The sequence below is a fragment of the Nicotiana tabacum genome, chromosome 1, assembly GCF_000715075.1.
Source record: "Nicotiana tabacum cultivar K326 chromosome 1, ASM71507v2, whole genome shotgun sequence".
NCBI classification, from domain to species: domain Eukaryota; kingdom Viridiplantae; phylum Streptophyta; class Magnoliopsida; order Solanales; family Solanaceae; genus Nicotiana; species Nicotiana tabacum.
The window spans coordinates 56,788,677-56,804,280 of record NC_134080.1 but is presented as its reverse complement, the minus strand read 5'-3'; the positions used below and the strand labels follow the sequence as shown (position 1 = coordinate 56,804,280).

General features: G+C 36.7%; 1 protein-coding gene across 2 annotated transcripts; it reads left to right on the top strand.

Moving 5' to 3' along the window:
• Positions 1-5,509: 5,509 nt before the first annotated feature.
• Positions 5,510-11,911, top strand: LOC107781023 (uncharacterized). 2 transcript variants are annotated; one of them, XM_016601650.2, is made up of 9 exons: positions 5,510-5,667; positions 6,541-6,621; positions 7,888-7,937; positions 9,254-9,331; positions 9,512-9,569; positions 9,718-9,767; positions 10,021-10,129; positions 10,215-10,276; positions 11,750-11,911. In XM_016601650.2, exons 1-9 carry the CDS (start codon positions 5,584-5,586, stop codon positions 11,790-11,792), a joined length of 615 nt encoding a protein of 204 aa, XP_016457136.2. In that variant the 5' UTR covers positions 5,510-5,583; the 3' UTR covers positions 11,793-11,911. The 2 variants fall into 2 exon arrangements, with proteins under 2 accessions (XP_016457136.2, XP_075106977.1); XM_075250876.1 differs by lacking the exon at positions 11,750-11,911 and adding an exon at positions 11,262-11,410.
• Positions 11,912-15,604: the final 3,693 nt, after the last annotated feature.

Here is a 15,604-nt window from a genome sequence, read left to right as displayed (position 1 = left end):
TGATTCAGGTCCTGATTCAAGATTTGGTTCTGCATTTGATTCTATCTCTGGTTCCAGTTCTGGTTCTGATCTAGGTTTGGCTTCTAGTTCTTCTTCAAATTAGACTTCTGGTTCTTCATCTTCAATTTCAGAATTAGTTGTAATCCCTCTAGCCACTTTATTTTCTGATATTTCTTCTAACTCAACTATTTCAGACATTGTCTATTTGCTGGTGTTGGTTGGTTCTACTTCAAGCTTATCCTTATACATCACATTTTCATTAAATGTGACATTCCTGTGTCTTAGGATCTTTCTATTCTGATCATCCCAAAACCGATAACCAAAATTATCATCACCATAGACAATAAAGAAACATTTTTTTGCTTTAGGATCAAGCTTATCTCTATTATTAGAGTTTACATGCACATAAGCAACACAACCAAAAAATTTCAGATGTGAAAGAGTTACCTCCTTTCCTATCCATACCTCCTCAGGAATTTCAAAATTCAGTGGTACAGAGGGTCCCCTATTATGAGGTAAGCTGCCGTGTTAACAGCCTCAGCCCAAAAACACTTCAGCAATCCAGTATGTATTCTCATACTTCTGGCTCGTTCATTCAGGGTTCTGTTCATCCTCTTAGCAACGCCATTTTGTTCTGGTGTTCCAGGAACTGTCTTGATCATTCTGATCCCATTCTCCGAGCAAAATGCTTTGAACTCTTGGCTATCATACTCTCCTCCATTATCAAATTTCAGACATTTTAACTTTAGACTTGTCTGATTTTCAACTTCAGCTTTCTATCTTTTAAAGGTAACAAACACATCAGATTTATTTTTCAGAAAATAAACCCATACCTTTCTTATGGAATCATCAATGAAGGTGACATAATAGCGTGAGTCTCCTAGAGAAGTTACAAGAGCTGGTCCCCACACATCTGTATGCACTAGTTCCAGCTTCTCTTTCTTTGGCGTCCTTCCCACCTTTGAGAAACTAACTCTCTTTTGTTTCCCATAAATGCAATCTTCGCACAAACCTAATTCAACATGTTTTAGGTTTGGCAACTTTTCTTTGGATTCCAAAAGCTTCATTCCCTTCTCACTCATATGCCCGAGCCTCCGGTGCCACAATGTTGTATCACGACCATGATCAATTGTTGCTATAGTATCTCTTTATATTGCAGTTGCATATAGTATTCCCCTTCTGAAGCCTCGTGCCACAACCAAATTCCCTTTGGTTATCTTCTACGATCCGTTACCGAATGTTGTTGTATATCCTTCACCGTCAATCTGACCCACAGATATCAGATTTTTCTTGAGGCCAGGAACATGTCGTACATTTTGCAATTTTCATAGCGTGCCTTGTGAAGTCTTTATATGAACTTCACATTTTCCGGCAATGTCGAGAGGTTCACCGTCTGCTAGATAAACTTTCCCAAATTTTCCAGCAATATAATTATGCAATAATTCTTTGCATGATGTAGAGTGAAAGGATGCACCTGAGTCCAGAATCCAAGATTTGACTGGACTGTCTGCGCAATAAATTAGTGCATCACCGACTTGTTTAGCAATTACATTTGCTAAATTTTCTTCCTTCTTCTTCTTTGGTTCTCTACACTGGCTACTGTAGTGACCCTTTTTATTGCAATTCCAACAAGTAATGTCCTTGCAATTTTTGGATTGTCATCTTCTCCTTGACTTTGATCTGCCACGACCATAACTCTGTCCTCTTTGGTTGATTCTCCCCCTGCTTTCTGTACTAAAAGCAGATCCTGGGGAATCACTTGATTCTCTTCAGCGAATATCTTCGCTTAGAACTAAGTCTCTAATATCATTCAGTTTGAGTTTGGTACTTTCTGATGAACTGCTAACTACAGTTACTGTTGCAGACCAACTCTCCGGTAGAGATGATAGTAGAATCAATGCTCTGATTTCGTCATCAATTGTTATATTAACATAACTCAACTGAGTTAATAATATATTAAACTCGTTGATATGTTCCGTGACTGATCCACCTTCTGTCATCTTTAAGTTGAACAATCGACGCATCAAATAGACTTTATTTGAAGCAGATGACTTCTCGTACATATTTGATAACGCCTTCATCAGGCATGCAGTGGTCTTCTCGTCAATGATGTTAAATGCCACATTTCGTGTTAGCTTCAAACAAATCACACCAAGAGCTTGGCGATCTAATAGATCCCAATCTGCTTTGGACATAGTCTCCGGTTTCACCTCGGTCAGAGGTAAGTGTAATTTTTTTTGGTACAAATAATCCTCTATTTGCATTTTCTAGAATCCAAAATCTTTTCCATTGAACTTGTCAATCTTAACATTCCCTTCTTCCGATGCCATTTTTCACAAAAAATTTATGTGAATAGTGCCTATGAATAGTACGATGATCAATAGTGTCGCACTATTCTTGTGAATAGTACCTATACCAGTACTATACTTTTCTACCAGAATTACATTGTATGTGCTCTGATACCAATTATTGGGAAGTGTGTCAAGATAATAGAAAGAAAAGGATATTTAAGAGAGAAGCAATAAATTGTACAAGACAAGACAAGACAAGATTTACGTGGTTCAGCAATTTTTGCCTACTCCACGGCCACACAAAGAATAGCTCTTTATTAATTAAAAAGAGAAAGAAGAAGTCTTGGGATGATCTACAAATGAATATGTAGACCCCTATTTATAGGCATTTGAATGCCCTGCCGAGGTAAGAGCTTACATCATAAGAATGCCGATGTAAGCGCTTACATTATAAGAATGTCGAGGTAAGCGCTTACATCACAAGAATGTCAATGTAAGCGCTTACATCATATTTTCATCTCTTTTTGATTTTTCTTTCTTTTGTTTTGTCTATTTTTACATACAACAATAGGTTTGGTCCTATCACCCTCTATCCCACATGTTCACTTTTCCTTCTTTCTGTAGAAATGATGTATAGAACAGTTAAGACTTCTTAGTAGCTTGTGACTTACGGTATTTCGGATTTTGGAAATTGTTTGGTACATTTCAGAGGTGATAATTGTATATGTCGAGTGGCATTCAGTTTCTTATTAGATATTTGTTACTGTTAGTAGTTAATGTTCATGCTTTTATTTTATTTCCGCAAAGTGTTAGGCTTACCTAGTCGTAGAGACTAGGTGCCGTCACGACAACTCACGGAGGGAGAGATTGGGTCGTGACAGATTGGATATGGGTTAGGTTTTTTAAAAGTTTGTATATTCGAATCAGATTCAGATTGGTAAAATATTAATCTAATCCGACCCGAAATCCGAATTATATGGACATGTATAAATATGAGACTTACATTTTAGGGCAAAATCTTTTTATTTCATCCGCCTCTCTTTAGACTCTTATTTTCTTAGTTTATATTAAAGTCTTTCTCTCTAACCTCTCTTCAGATTTCCTTTTTTGCTTCTCTTAAGTCTTACTCTGTCTCTCATTATCAGTCTCTCCTTCTTATCGACGGACAAAGATGCCTCTCCCTTATTAGATATATGTTTGGAATTTCAGTTTATTTTGTTTAGCTATGAAACTTTTGTTTTGTCTATTGCTATGAAAAACATTTGTTGCCTTTCAATTTAATTGAATGGTGAATAACTTAGAAAGTGCAGTAGCCGATTAGATTGTTAGTAGCCCTTACAATTCGATCCAAAAATCTGAAATATTAGCCCAATCCAAACTTTAAAATCCGATCCGATCCAATTTAATTTGGATTGCATCTTATAAAATTCAAATCCACATTTATAATCCGAAATGTGCTAAATCCGATCCGATTGATGCACATCCCTATCTGAAAGAGATCATCTAAACGGGTGGTTTTCTTATGTAGTGTGAAGAACTCGTGCGAATTTGATGATTGTAAATAATTAAGTACTCAGTGTTAAAACTAATTTAATAATTTTTTTCTTGTGAGAAGCATTAAGGATTCATCTCATTACATCATTTTCAGAGTGAGGATGGGCAAGGAACAAGAGCCTGTTTGGCTTAGCTGATTTTGAGCAGTCGATAAGCATTAGGTATTGAAAAGCACTTTTAAGTGCTTGAGCTGAATTCATAAATAAGCAGTTACGTATTTGGATAAAAATGCTGAAATTAATAATAAGCAACTGAAATTGTTTGATTAAAAAGTGCTGATAAACTATTTTTATGTTAAAATGACTTAAATGACCTTATAACAATTTACACTACTAAAAACGCCATTTTCTTCAAAATTTTAGATTCTACATAGATTCAAATACAAAAGTAACCTATTATCATGTTATTGTAATTATAAAAATGATTAGATAATATCTTTTTTTTATATAAATATAATTTATGTTATGATAAGTATACAATCATAAATTAGAATGGATGGAGTATAAATTAACAAAAGTTAAGAAAAAACCTTAAATAAAGCACACAATATTTGCAGAGAAGAAGCAAACACTTAATATGTATTATTTATAGTAAATAATATTAAAACACTCAACTATCATAAATAGCTTGAGCAATCAGATCACGAATTGCCATCTAAATATTATTATCTCCTTGATTTTTTACATTTTCTTCATTTGCAACGTTGACTCTTGCGGATCTTCTAACATCAAGATCAACACGTGGCACATATCTCTCATTCTCAGCTTCTTGGAATGCATTGTCCACCTTACATTTCTTTCTAATATAATTATGAATCGTCATTGTAGTCAATGTGATTCGGTTTTGAACACCCCTAATAGTGATGACTTACAACGAGAGAAGTACACAAGAAAGCATTCAAATTGTACCCCAAAAAATAAAAATAAATAAGAGAAAACATTCAAATTAATCTTGTACAGCACTCTTTTGTTTTTTATACTACTATTTACTGCACCAAATCCACGTAAAAATATACAACTAAAAGAGTAGGAATCTTACTTGAGGCTAACGGTACAAGTCACATATGTATAACAATACGAAGACAAGTGAATCTCATTACCTCAAATTGCCGACAGAAACGGGCTGGAGAATTGCAGAGGCACGGGCTGTTTAGGTTTGAAGAACTGAGAGAGAGTGAAACTATACGAGTAGTTTTGTTTTAAAAAGAAGTATTTTAGAGATAGAATAGTAAATATTTTGGTCAAACCTAAAGTGCTTATAAGCTGAAATTTGATAAGTTGGGGGAGATCAACTTATGGTTTATTTTTGACTTATAAGAACTTACTTATAAACACTTTTAATTTACCAAATGTGTAGATAAGCCAAAAGCTTATAAGTTTAGTCAAACACCCTCCAAGTTGGACAATGAAGCAGAATGTTTTGACATATAACTTAGGAATTCAAGTGAGAAACACGTGATGATCTTCGAGTTATGTTAGTTTTGGATGAAAGTTGTTCACTTTGAGAAACTACAAGATGATATTTGTTCACCAAAGTACTTTAACTATGAAACTTAAGTTATGAGTATACTTGAGGGACTTTTTTGGCCAAAAACTATTTTCCTAAGATGTCGAACTCAAACAAAAAAGGAAAAAGAAAAAGAAACAAAAAGCAAGGAAGCTCTCCCGGGCAACTTATATTCCTCAGCTTTAGTTGGGAATAAATAGAGAAGCACAAAGAAATACATAGCGCTCAAAGGATGGCTTGCCTGCACGATCACGATTGCGCCGACCATAACTGTTCCTCCGATTGGTCTCTCTTCAAGCATATCGACCTTTCTAAGGTTCTCTTCTCTCTGTTCTTTTAGTGTGTGTGTGTGTGTGTTCTTGTTTATTAGGCTTCAGTGATAAAGATTCCTGATGGATTGATATCATTTATCAATTACTGGATAAACCCACTTATGCGAACTATTTTGGCAACTTGGGGTCGACTGTTTTGTTGATTCTTGATTGAACTGCAATTTTATTATTTTATACAACAAATTAAAACTGCTAGTGTTTTGAGTTTCTTGATTATAGTATCAGCTGTGCTTTAGGTTGTTACCAGGTTGGAAATGGTGTGGGGCCCTGGGGTGGGCGGTTTTGAGTATTAGTAACTGGAATGAAGAACCCTTTTTTAAATATTTCTATGTTGATCTAAAGTTGGAACTTTTAACTGTCAGTTAGTTCTATAGTAAGGGCTGCTCCATTTCGAGTTAGAGGTGCTGACTTTTGTTGTGATAACCTTTATATCTAGATAAAATTGAGAAGACAGTGCGAGTGGAGTTAGAAAACTTAGTGTAGTTGCGAATTTTCGCTGTAATGAGTCTGAATGGTTCTAGAGATAGCGTCTCTAAAGCTCCAATAAGAAATTTGATATGCTGTTGACTGTATTTTCTTTTGTTGGCTAGGCAAATTGATCATCCATATTCTAAATATGTAACTCATCGAGCTAAATTCTAAGGACAGCAGAAGTTGTGAGAGAAGTTAGTATTGATTTTGCAATAGCATATCTTAAATCAGAATGCCAGGGGCTTTTTGATTTGTGGTTCCCATGTTAGAGATGTATATAAACTTCAGAATTGTGATCCTAGGATTGCACATGCTCAGATTAACTTATGCATATATTTATTAGCTTCTTCAAATTCCTTATACTTTAGTTTTTGTGCTACCAAAAGGTGTCTGCTTTGAACGAGGCTATCAGAGGAAGTGTCAAATCCGTTTTTAAACCATGGGAGCAGCGTTTGAATACTTCGGAGGTAATCTCAGACCAAAAATGGCTTGATCTAGACCAAATAATCCCTTGACCTTTTCTCTCTATGATATTATGTAGTCTGTGGTGATTACTCAGTTTGTCCAAGATTCAATAGGTTCAATAGTCTTCTTATCTTAGTCATCTTGTTCAAAAGCACACACATGATGTTATGCTTGGTGCTTCTTGGAATTGAATATATCTCTTAAACCTACTTTGGCATAGGAAAAAAAAAGGAACAAAATAACGAAGTATTATTTTTTGGAAAATTATGGTGTAAAGTGCTGCACTGCTGCTAGATGCTGGTGTTTGGTTGACATGGAAAATCTTTCTTCACCTTATTAATTCTGACATTAATAACAAATGTTAGTGTAATTAAAAGCATCATAGTCTCACATACAATCTATATTGTCATCCCGATTGATTATATTTTTTGCATACTCAAGGACTCTACTTTGTTTTAGTTCTATATAAAACCCTGGTAAGAATATAAAGTTATATCAACAAGATGGAGAAGTCTACCAGGAAAGGAAGACAAGTTGTCTGCAAATAAATAAAAGTTGTATAATGTCATATGCATTAAAGCTGATGATTGTAACTTTTAAGTTATCCAACATTCTTCTTCCCCAAAAAGAGAACTCCTATTATGTAACTCCCTCCAATATCCAAAAGCAGATTTTTAGATTGATTCCTTCAAGTACTTGTGAGACACTTTAACTAAATGGTAGCAAAGTTTTTCTCTTCGCAAGTAACCTTAATAGCTTTGTGATGAACAGAGTTTTGCTGATTTCTAGGGTTCTTTGTTAGTTTTTCTTTGGAGCAAGGGCACTTTAAAGTTTTTCATTGAGTTGATAAAGTATAATTATTAGATGTAAAAGAATGATGTGCTGTATCCGGACTAATACCAATTTTAGCCTCTTTAAGGAATAAAATGTGACCAATTAACCGGCTAACACACCCACTTGTTACAAGTAACTGTCTTGTTGTTGCATCAAAAGTGATACCATTGACTATTTTGCTAACATTCAACTTGGTAAAAAGAGATTACTCAGGAATACCCATTGGGTTGTGATATTACTTCTGATATTAGCAGTTGTCTTTCTTCAAATGTTTAAGGAAAGACAACCGGGTGCTAACTTTTTTCTATAAAGATATGAACTTCTTTTTTATAAGTAGTTGTATACAGATGAACTTACCTCATCATTTCACGAAATTTGATCCGTTTTTCTTTCTCGTTGGATGTATTTATACTTTGACTTATTCTTTGATACAGGGCCACTTGGAAAGCAATGAAGGTGATCCTGAACTGATTGTTTTCATTCCGTAAGTGTCAACTTTGTTATTTATTCCGCTTTTGCACTGCTATCTGATTTGTTTCTGATGGGCTGCATTCCTGTCTACTCACATTTTGATATTCCTTTTTCTCCGTGTCTCTCAGACACCTTCAAAGGGGCCTCTCGCCCCCAAATGTTCAGTACTAATGACATAATATCTGTTTAATTTGAATATAAAAATTTAACTTTCTGGATGCTTTTCCGAAATTTACTTGTTTCCCTATTTACAAGATTTTCATTCTCCTTTCCATTCTTGTTGAACATATCGTAATGATGATTGTTTCACCCCTAAGGTATCTTCCTGTCCTTTGTTTGAATCAACTGTTCTCACTTGTTCTCATTCAAATAATAAACCGGTCCAGTTGATGAAGTAGGAGCTGCAAGAACAGGTTTTACTTCGATTCATGTTGCAGCTCGTCTCTTTGAGGAAAATGAAGGAAAAAATCCTTTAGAGAGGATGAACATGAAGCCAAAGTCAATATAAAGTAGGAGCTGTAAGAAAAGGCTTTGATTGCTGCAAAGTTTAGAAGTTCTGGAAGATGAACATGAAGCCAAAGGCAATATAATGTTGATTATAAGAGGATGAACCTTTATAAGGTTGTTTCTTGTTCTATTGTAAAGAAAAAGAGTAAACGGAAAGAGGGAGGAGGGAGGAGAGGAGTAATATTTCCTTTCTTTTGGATTGATTGTGAAAGAAAAGGAAGGAATGAGTCCCATGTGATACCAGTTCCCTTGATGAACTATTTCTCCTACAAAACAATTGAAGGTCTATGATGGCATTATAAAATTTTATTTAGAAGATCCTTCTGTTCCTGCATCTTCACCCAATTTTGGACTCGGAAAGGAAACATAACATTTTGTTCACCAACGTTTATCTCCATTCCCCTCTTTTTGCCTCCCTATCTGTCCAAATGATTCTCTCCTGCATTTTTGCCGTTTCTCTTTCCGAACCTGAATCTTCCCAGTAAAATATGGATGATTGGATGCCTCCTTTTTTCATTCTTTTGGCTAACCCTTGAATAAGAAATTCTAGGATCTGATTCAATTACAACATAACTTTCCAAATTTCTTTGCTGTAATTTCCACCATTAAAGTAATTAAGTCATCAACTAGATATTGCAGAAATCAGGTAATATCAAGTCATGTTGATCGTGTTGCAGACATATCAGCAGGAAGTGGTTTATCTTCATTGTGGTTTGAGGACAGAAGATTGTGTCTGTAGATATTGATTGTCGTTCTCTTGTCCATCTAACACCTCCATGTTACTGTCATCTTATATTCATTGGCTGAACTCAATCATGATAGGTTCACAGCAGATGTTAAAATCAAGAGCATAGCAATTGTCGGTGGCGCTGATGGAACAAGTCCAGCTAAGATGAGAGCGTGAGTATAGTATTAACACTTCTTGCATTGTATGTTCCCTTTTCTTTTAGCTAGCACATTCAATCTGCTGCTGGCTGCTGCCACTTATAACAATTCTCTTGAGATCCCAGGCATATATACTTCTTCAACAAGTATCTTAGAAGTTTTATCTGCCCTAATACACTCTTGCGATTAATCCAGGTTCATCAATCGGGATGGCATTGATTTTTCAGATGCTCAATCTATGCAACCAGTTCAGGTGCTTATATATAGGAGTAACCTTTTTTTTTTTTCTGATAAGTCCAGTTCAGGTATCTTCTCAAGTTAGCTTTTGAAAGTTTTGATGCCTAGAACATACCTCCTCCTGCACCCCAACCACTTGTGCTGATACTTTTTTTACTTGTAAGGAGTGGGATTTAGCCGAAAACTTGCAAGGAGTTTTAGAGTACCAGACAAGGTATATTACTCCTTTTATCCTTAACATTGCTGCTGCATGGTCTTTCAGGCAATTTTGTAATTGCAACTTTGTACACTGTTCCCACGCAAGCATGCACGTACATTGGCATTTATATTTCATAAGTGCAATTTACATAATATAAATTTTCTGGTATTTTCATGGAGCAAATTGTTCAGATCACTGTTATAGAAGGTTGCTTATATTCTGGCTGTCTATTTTGGTTGTCTCATGCTGTCTGTAAATATTCATTCAGGTATTCTAGGTTTCAGAGTGTGGGAAATATCACCTTGCATTTCCCTGATAATTTTGGCGGTGATACAACACAAATACATTATATTGGTTTGAAAGGAGAAGCCACCCAGGTAATCAGAGTGAAAAATGTTTGAATTTCATGGTCACTGGTTTCAAATATTTATCATAACTTTTTTCCGAAATAATTTTGTTCAGCTGAAGAGGGACGTTGTTGCAAATATTGTTTATGAGGTTGTACCTAACCCCTCTGACCACAAGTGAGTTACCCTTCGCCCTTTTAGAAAGATATTGTATGTTGGGTTTCTGCAGTGTTACTCCTACTTTGGCAGTTTAATTCAAATGCAAAATCAATGTTAGTTGTGTCTTGGATTTTCTGAAATGGCTTCACTCTCTGGTAGGATATGAATTATTAAGTTGCAGATTGATGATTAAGAACAAAATTGTTCAGGTAGTCCTCATGTCTAATACTAGAGAAATTTCAAATCGAGTTAGCTTTTAGATTGAGTATCAGTAGAAATTTACTCTGGCAGTCCCCCCGCGCATAGCGGGAACTTAGTGCACCGGCTGCCCTATTTTTTGGTCCCCGATATCTTATACTCCGTCCATCCCATTCTTTGTAAGTCTATTTGATAGCGTGGAGGTTGAAATATTTGTTTGACTTGTTTAATATATATAGTTTGTAGTAGAACAAAATAATAACATAATAGTTTTTTTAATTTCAGTAACAAGTAAATACTATAGTAATAGTTGAAAAGCTAGTTGGGTGGAGAAAATATCACATCAAATTTAAACCATAATTCACTAAATAAATTTTAGTTCTTGAAACTTGTAAAAGTTGTCTAAAATAATTTTATTAGTTGATGGTGTCAAACATTTTGAGAAATCCCAAAATAGGAAGAGTGTTAAATAACTTGGGGAGTGCCAGTGTACTTTATCCTAATTGCATGAGATGGTTACATATTTTGCTGGGCTGCAGACAACAGGGACGTTTAAGCTTTTCAATGGAAAATGTACTAGCTTTGCGCTCTTTGAGTTTTTTCTTTGACTTGCACATCCCCTAACCTTAAGTTTCTCCCAAATGAACTTCTATGTTACTTTTCAAAAACCAAAAAAAATGTACGTTAAATTTAAAGAGTTTAAAACACTTGTATATACGTACTAATAGAACTTCTCTATTTTTTATATATTCTTGGAGCGTACATAATACTGCATGAAAACTTGATTTTTTGAGTTCTCCGCCAGCTATTCTGAGTAAGTCCAGCATAGAGGTGTTGAGGCTTAAAAATGTTTGATGCTATGCACCCAAGGATGTAGCCTAGCGGTCAATAGAGTTGGGGGAGAACCATGACGTCTCAGGTTCAAATCCCAACGGAGGCAAAAACACCAGGTGATTACTTCCCATATGCCTTCAGCCTTGGTGGGCGCAGTTACCCGGTACCTGTGCTAGTGGGAGGTAGTATATACCGGTGAAATACTCGAGGTGCGCACAAGTTGGCCCATACACTACTATTGCCGGAAAAAAAAAATAGTTTGATGCTATGATCTTTTTCTTTGGAGCACCATGTATACATGTAAAGTCAGGCTGCAGCTTCTTTCCTTTCTGGTGCAATTAGGCACCTCCCTTACACCCCCTCCGGCCCATTACTACATTCCTCTAATTTGGCTTTAGCTCCCTTTTGCATTTTTATGTTGTCCATTAGTCAACTAAATGATGGTATATATGTGTGCAGGACTCGAGCTGAGGGCGGCGGAGGCCTTTCACGTGTGGAATAAGTTGTGCTTTAGGCAGCTCTCTTTTGTAGAGTGCTTTCTTTCTTCTGTATACTGATAGAACCTGTACTCAAAATATACCCAGGAATCATTAGATAATTTACTGAAAAGTGCATTTACTTCTTCCTGTTAACACGATACAGTGGATAATCACTTATTACTTGTGACATATCACCTTCCACAAGAAGGGTGCCATATCTACACTCATTCGAGCTTTGAGATTTGTCGTACTTCTCAGAATCGGATGCCAGAAATGGGTTTCAGGTGTCATTCTTGCCTTTAAAGGTTTCCAGTTTCTGTTTCTTGATTGTGCCAACAAAAGCTTCAGTCGGCATTTGCACCTATCAGGAAAATGCTGATATTAGAGTAGATTCTTGGGCTTTCGTGCTGCAAATCGGTAGCTTAAGCAGAAGGTTATGGGGCAGTGGGCTCTAACCTCATATTTTATCACTGCAAAAATTTATTTACCTTTTGGAGCCTAGCTGGGTATAGTGAGTTCCTCTTTTTGTTTGGTGCATCTTTCCTGCGATTCAGTCCCTGAAAACTCAGGGTAAGTACACAAATAGTCATTTTCAGGGATGTTATTTAGAGATTAGCAAGTATTTATTTTGTTCTGAAATTTTAAACTAAAATCTTAATTTCAGGACATTTAAAAATTGAACCGAAAAACTGAAATTCAGGATGCACTGGCTAATTCCTAAATAGCAATCATTTATAGTGGCTACCTGGTGTCATTTCTACTGAAAACTCCATCCGACCTGTGCTTCTCCATGCATATGTTGTGTATGGAGAGTAATTTTTTGCACCATTCTACCTTTAGATTTATGATGTTACTTAGGAGTGGAGCAAAGAAAAAAAACTGATAATTTATGTGAGTCCACCAAGCTATAGAGAGACCAGGTCCTCTTATGAGTTCCCACTGAGAATACTAATGAAACAGTAAGTAAATAGGACATGGAGTTTTACGTAGAAAAATCCCTGCTCAAGGGGATAAAAAATTACGACTTACACTGGTAGGATTTCAACTTCACTATTGAGCAATCTTTAGATTACAACCTATTGTAACCTAGGAAGTAAACTCTTAATCCCTCACTAACTTGTAATACACCTATTACAAGTCACTTTGCAATACATCTATTACAAAGACTTCAACTCATGACTAACTCTTGTCACGATACAAACACTAAGGGTTTATGATTTTACAAGAGGGTTCCTAAGCAATGCTTCTAGCTAAGCAAATTAAGAATTACAATGAAAAATGATTACAAAGTTACAACTCAACTAAGGACAACAAAATACTGGATCTAGGAACCGGTCCATAGTAGTGTTAAACTTTGTTCTTGATGCACTTGAGAATTGAATGCTCAAATATCAGATGGCTTGAATGCTTGAAGTGAATTCTCAAGTGTTCAAGTGATGTTTTGTTGTAATACTTTTGTTAATACAACTTGGATGACATCACTTGAATGATGTAATCACTTAGTTGGTCAAAGGACAAGTGATCGCGGGAAGAGTGCATTGTAGGTAGAAACAGTGCAGGTAGTCACATCACTTTCTAGCTGTACATAATTGACTTCGTACTGCTGTCAGGGAACCACAAGGGTATCAGGTCCTTGTGTTGGTTCTCTATCTCCTAAAGTTGTAGCGGTTCACATTTAGCTGGAGTCTGTTGATTAGCAATGTATACCAAGTGTGTCGGGTTCCCTATCTGGTTCTTAACAGTAAGTTTGTTTGATCATCAAAATATAACGCCGAGACATTGAAAACCCATCAATTTCCCCCTTTTTGATGATGACAAACTTAAACATTGGTAACACATTTTTTAGAGCAGAAACAACCAGATGAAGCAACATGAACTTTACAAGTTCCCCCTGACTTTATGCTTCCCCCTTAATCAGATCCCTGTTTCAATTATACTTCCCCCTTTTGGCATCATTAAAAATACACAAGCAAGCAATCAACATGAAGAAGTCTAGCTAGCTAACTCATGCCACATATGTGCACACAACATGATAGAAGAGACAAACAGAGAACATAAGCATTTAGATAGCAAAAGAGGATAGTTTTTATATATAAAACATATGCCTTTGCTTATAAAGCAAAGGCAAAGATTGGACTGTTGAAATCGGGAGCAGTACTGATACATCTCATCCATATCAAAATAAAAAAAACAAAAACAACTGCCAAGTCATGAAAACAAGAATAGAAAACCCAGAAACTGGTCACTGAAAAGGGTTGCTTAGGGGGTACTAGGAGTAGAGGGCTTGGAAGCTGCAGCAAGGGTTTGGAGAACTAGGTCTATTCGGGCATTCGCCGACTTTTGCTTGGTGAGAAGTTCTGCTTTCAGGTTCTCCACTTGTGCCTTGAGATCAGCATTTTCTTTTGTCAAACGAGCTATGTCCTCATTTGACTCTGGAGCCCCTTGGGCCTGCTGACCTTCCAGGATAGCGTTCCTTGCCTTCAATCTTCGAATCTCCTCAGTTGCGTTGTTTGTGCATTGATGAGCTAAGAGATTGTCGATGTGCTGCCTAGCCCCCCCCCCCCCCCATTCTTCTCGATGCACTCACATTCCTCTAAAGTTGTGTGAGAAAAGGTCTGTTTCTTGGTCCCTACTTTGAACTGTCCTAGTGGCACTTTGAAGAACTTAAACACATACGTAAGGAGGAACCCATACGGAAGACCATGATTTCCATCCTTGAAAGTGGCTACCTTCTGCATGTGCTCAATCATGATAGCAGGCAGATTCACAACTGAAAATCCATCTAGTGCCTCCATTAGATACAGGTCTGATTTTGAAGCCATGGACCTCCTCTCAGCACGGGGTAGGAGAACTTTGTTCACTAGCTCAAACAGCAACTGATAAATAGGCAACAAGGCTTTCTTATGAACCCGTTCCCCTTGCTGGATCACCCCTTCCTTTATAATTGCATTCCTGAAGTTTGCACCACACACATCCTTTACAGAAGACACAACAACAGTAGGGACTTTAAGAATATCCCCAAGCAGAGCCACATCAAACACAATATCTACCCCATTCACTAAGGCACAAATGTGGTCGGTATCAACGGGAAAAAGTCAGCATAGAAGCTTCGAACCTCATCCTCATACATTTTGGGCTCATCTATTTGGAACAGATGCTCGCACCGTTGAAATTCAACCCTTTCAATTACTTGTCACATACCAGCCATATCAGAGATTGCTGGGTCAAAAGTGCGACCCAACAAAACCTTTTGGTGCCTCAAACGTTCTGAAGCAGAACTAGTTTCACTTCTCACCCTCTTTAAAGAAACTGGTTCCTTTGCAGGTTCCAACTTTCTCTTGCCAGACTTCACAACACTTGATTTGACTTTTCCACTCGACTTGACCAAAACATCCTCATCAGAAACTAATGAGTCACGCATAACATCTTTTAATTTTCCTCCTTTCACAACACCTTTCACCTTTGAACTAGGAGTGGCAACATCCTCCAATGAAGCAGATTGCTTCTTCTTCTGAGATCTGTTAACCAAGGAACTAGGTTCCTCTGTTTCTTCCTCATCCACTTCTACCATAGGGACATTTTTTTCACATACTACCTCACCATTTTTTACCAACCTCTTTTTTTTCTTCTTACTGGTTCCTTTTGCTCTTTTGGAGGGCAGACTCATAAGCCTCTTTTGCTTTCAACCTAGTAGTAGGTCGCTTGGTAGAGGACTCAGGAGAGAGTGCTGCCCTTCTCTTGACGATGAAAGCATCCAGAGCAATATTATCTTGGTCTTCCTCATCACTAGACCTCATCTCAGGAACCAGAATCTCCAAGGGCTGTGGAAAGGGTG

Excerpts from the sequence above, each read along its gene's own strand:
- LOC107781023 (XM_016601650.2), top strand. The coding sequence starts at position 5,584 with ATGGCTTGCCTGCACGATCACGATTGCGCCGACCATAACTGTTCCTCC. Across the intron at positions 6,622-7,887 it reads AGCGTTTGAATACTTCGGAG|GGCCACTTGGAAAGCAATGA; the intron begins GTAATCTCAGAC and ends TCTTTGATACAG. Across the intron at positions 10,277-11,749 it reads CCTAACCCCTCTGACCACAA|GACTCGAGCTGAGGGCGGCG; the intron begins GTGAGTTACCCT and ends ATATGTGTGCAG.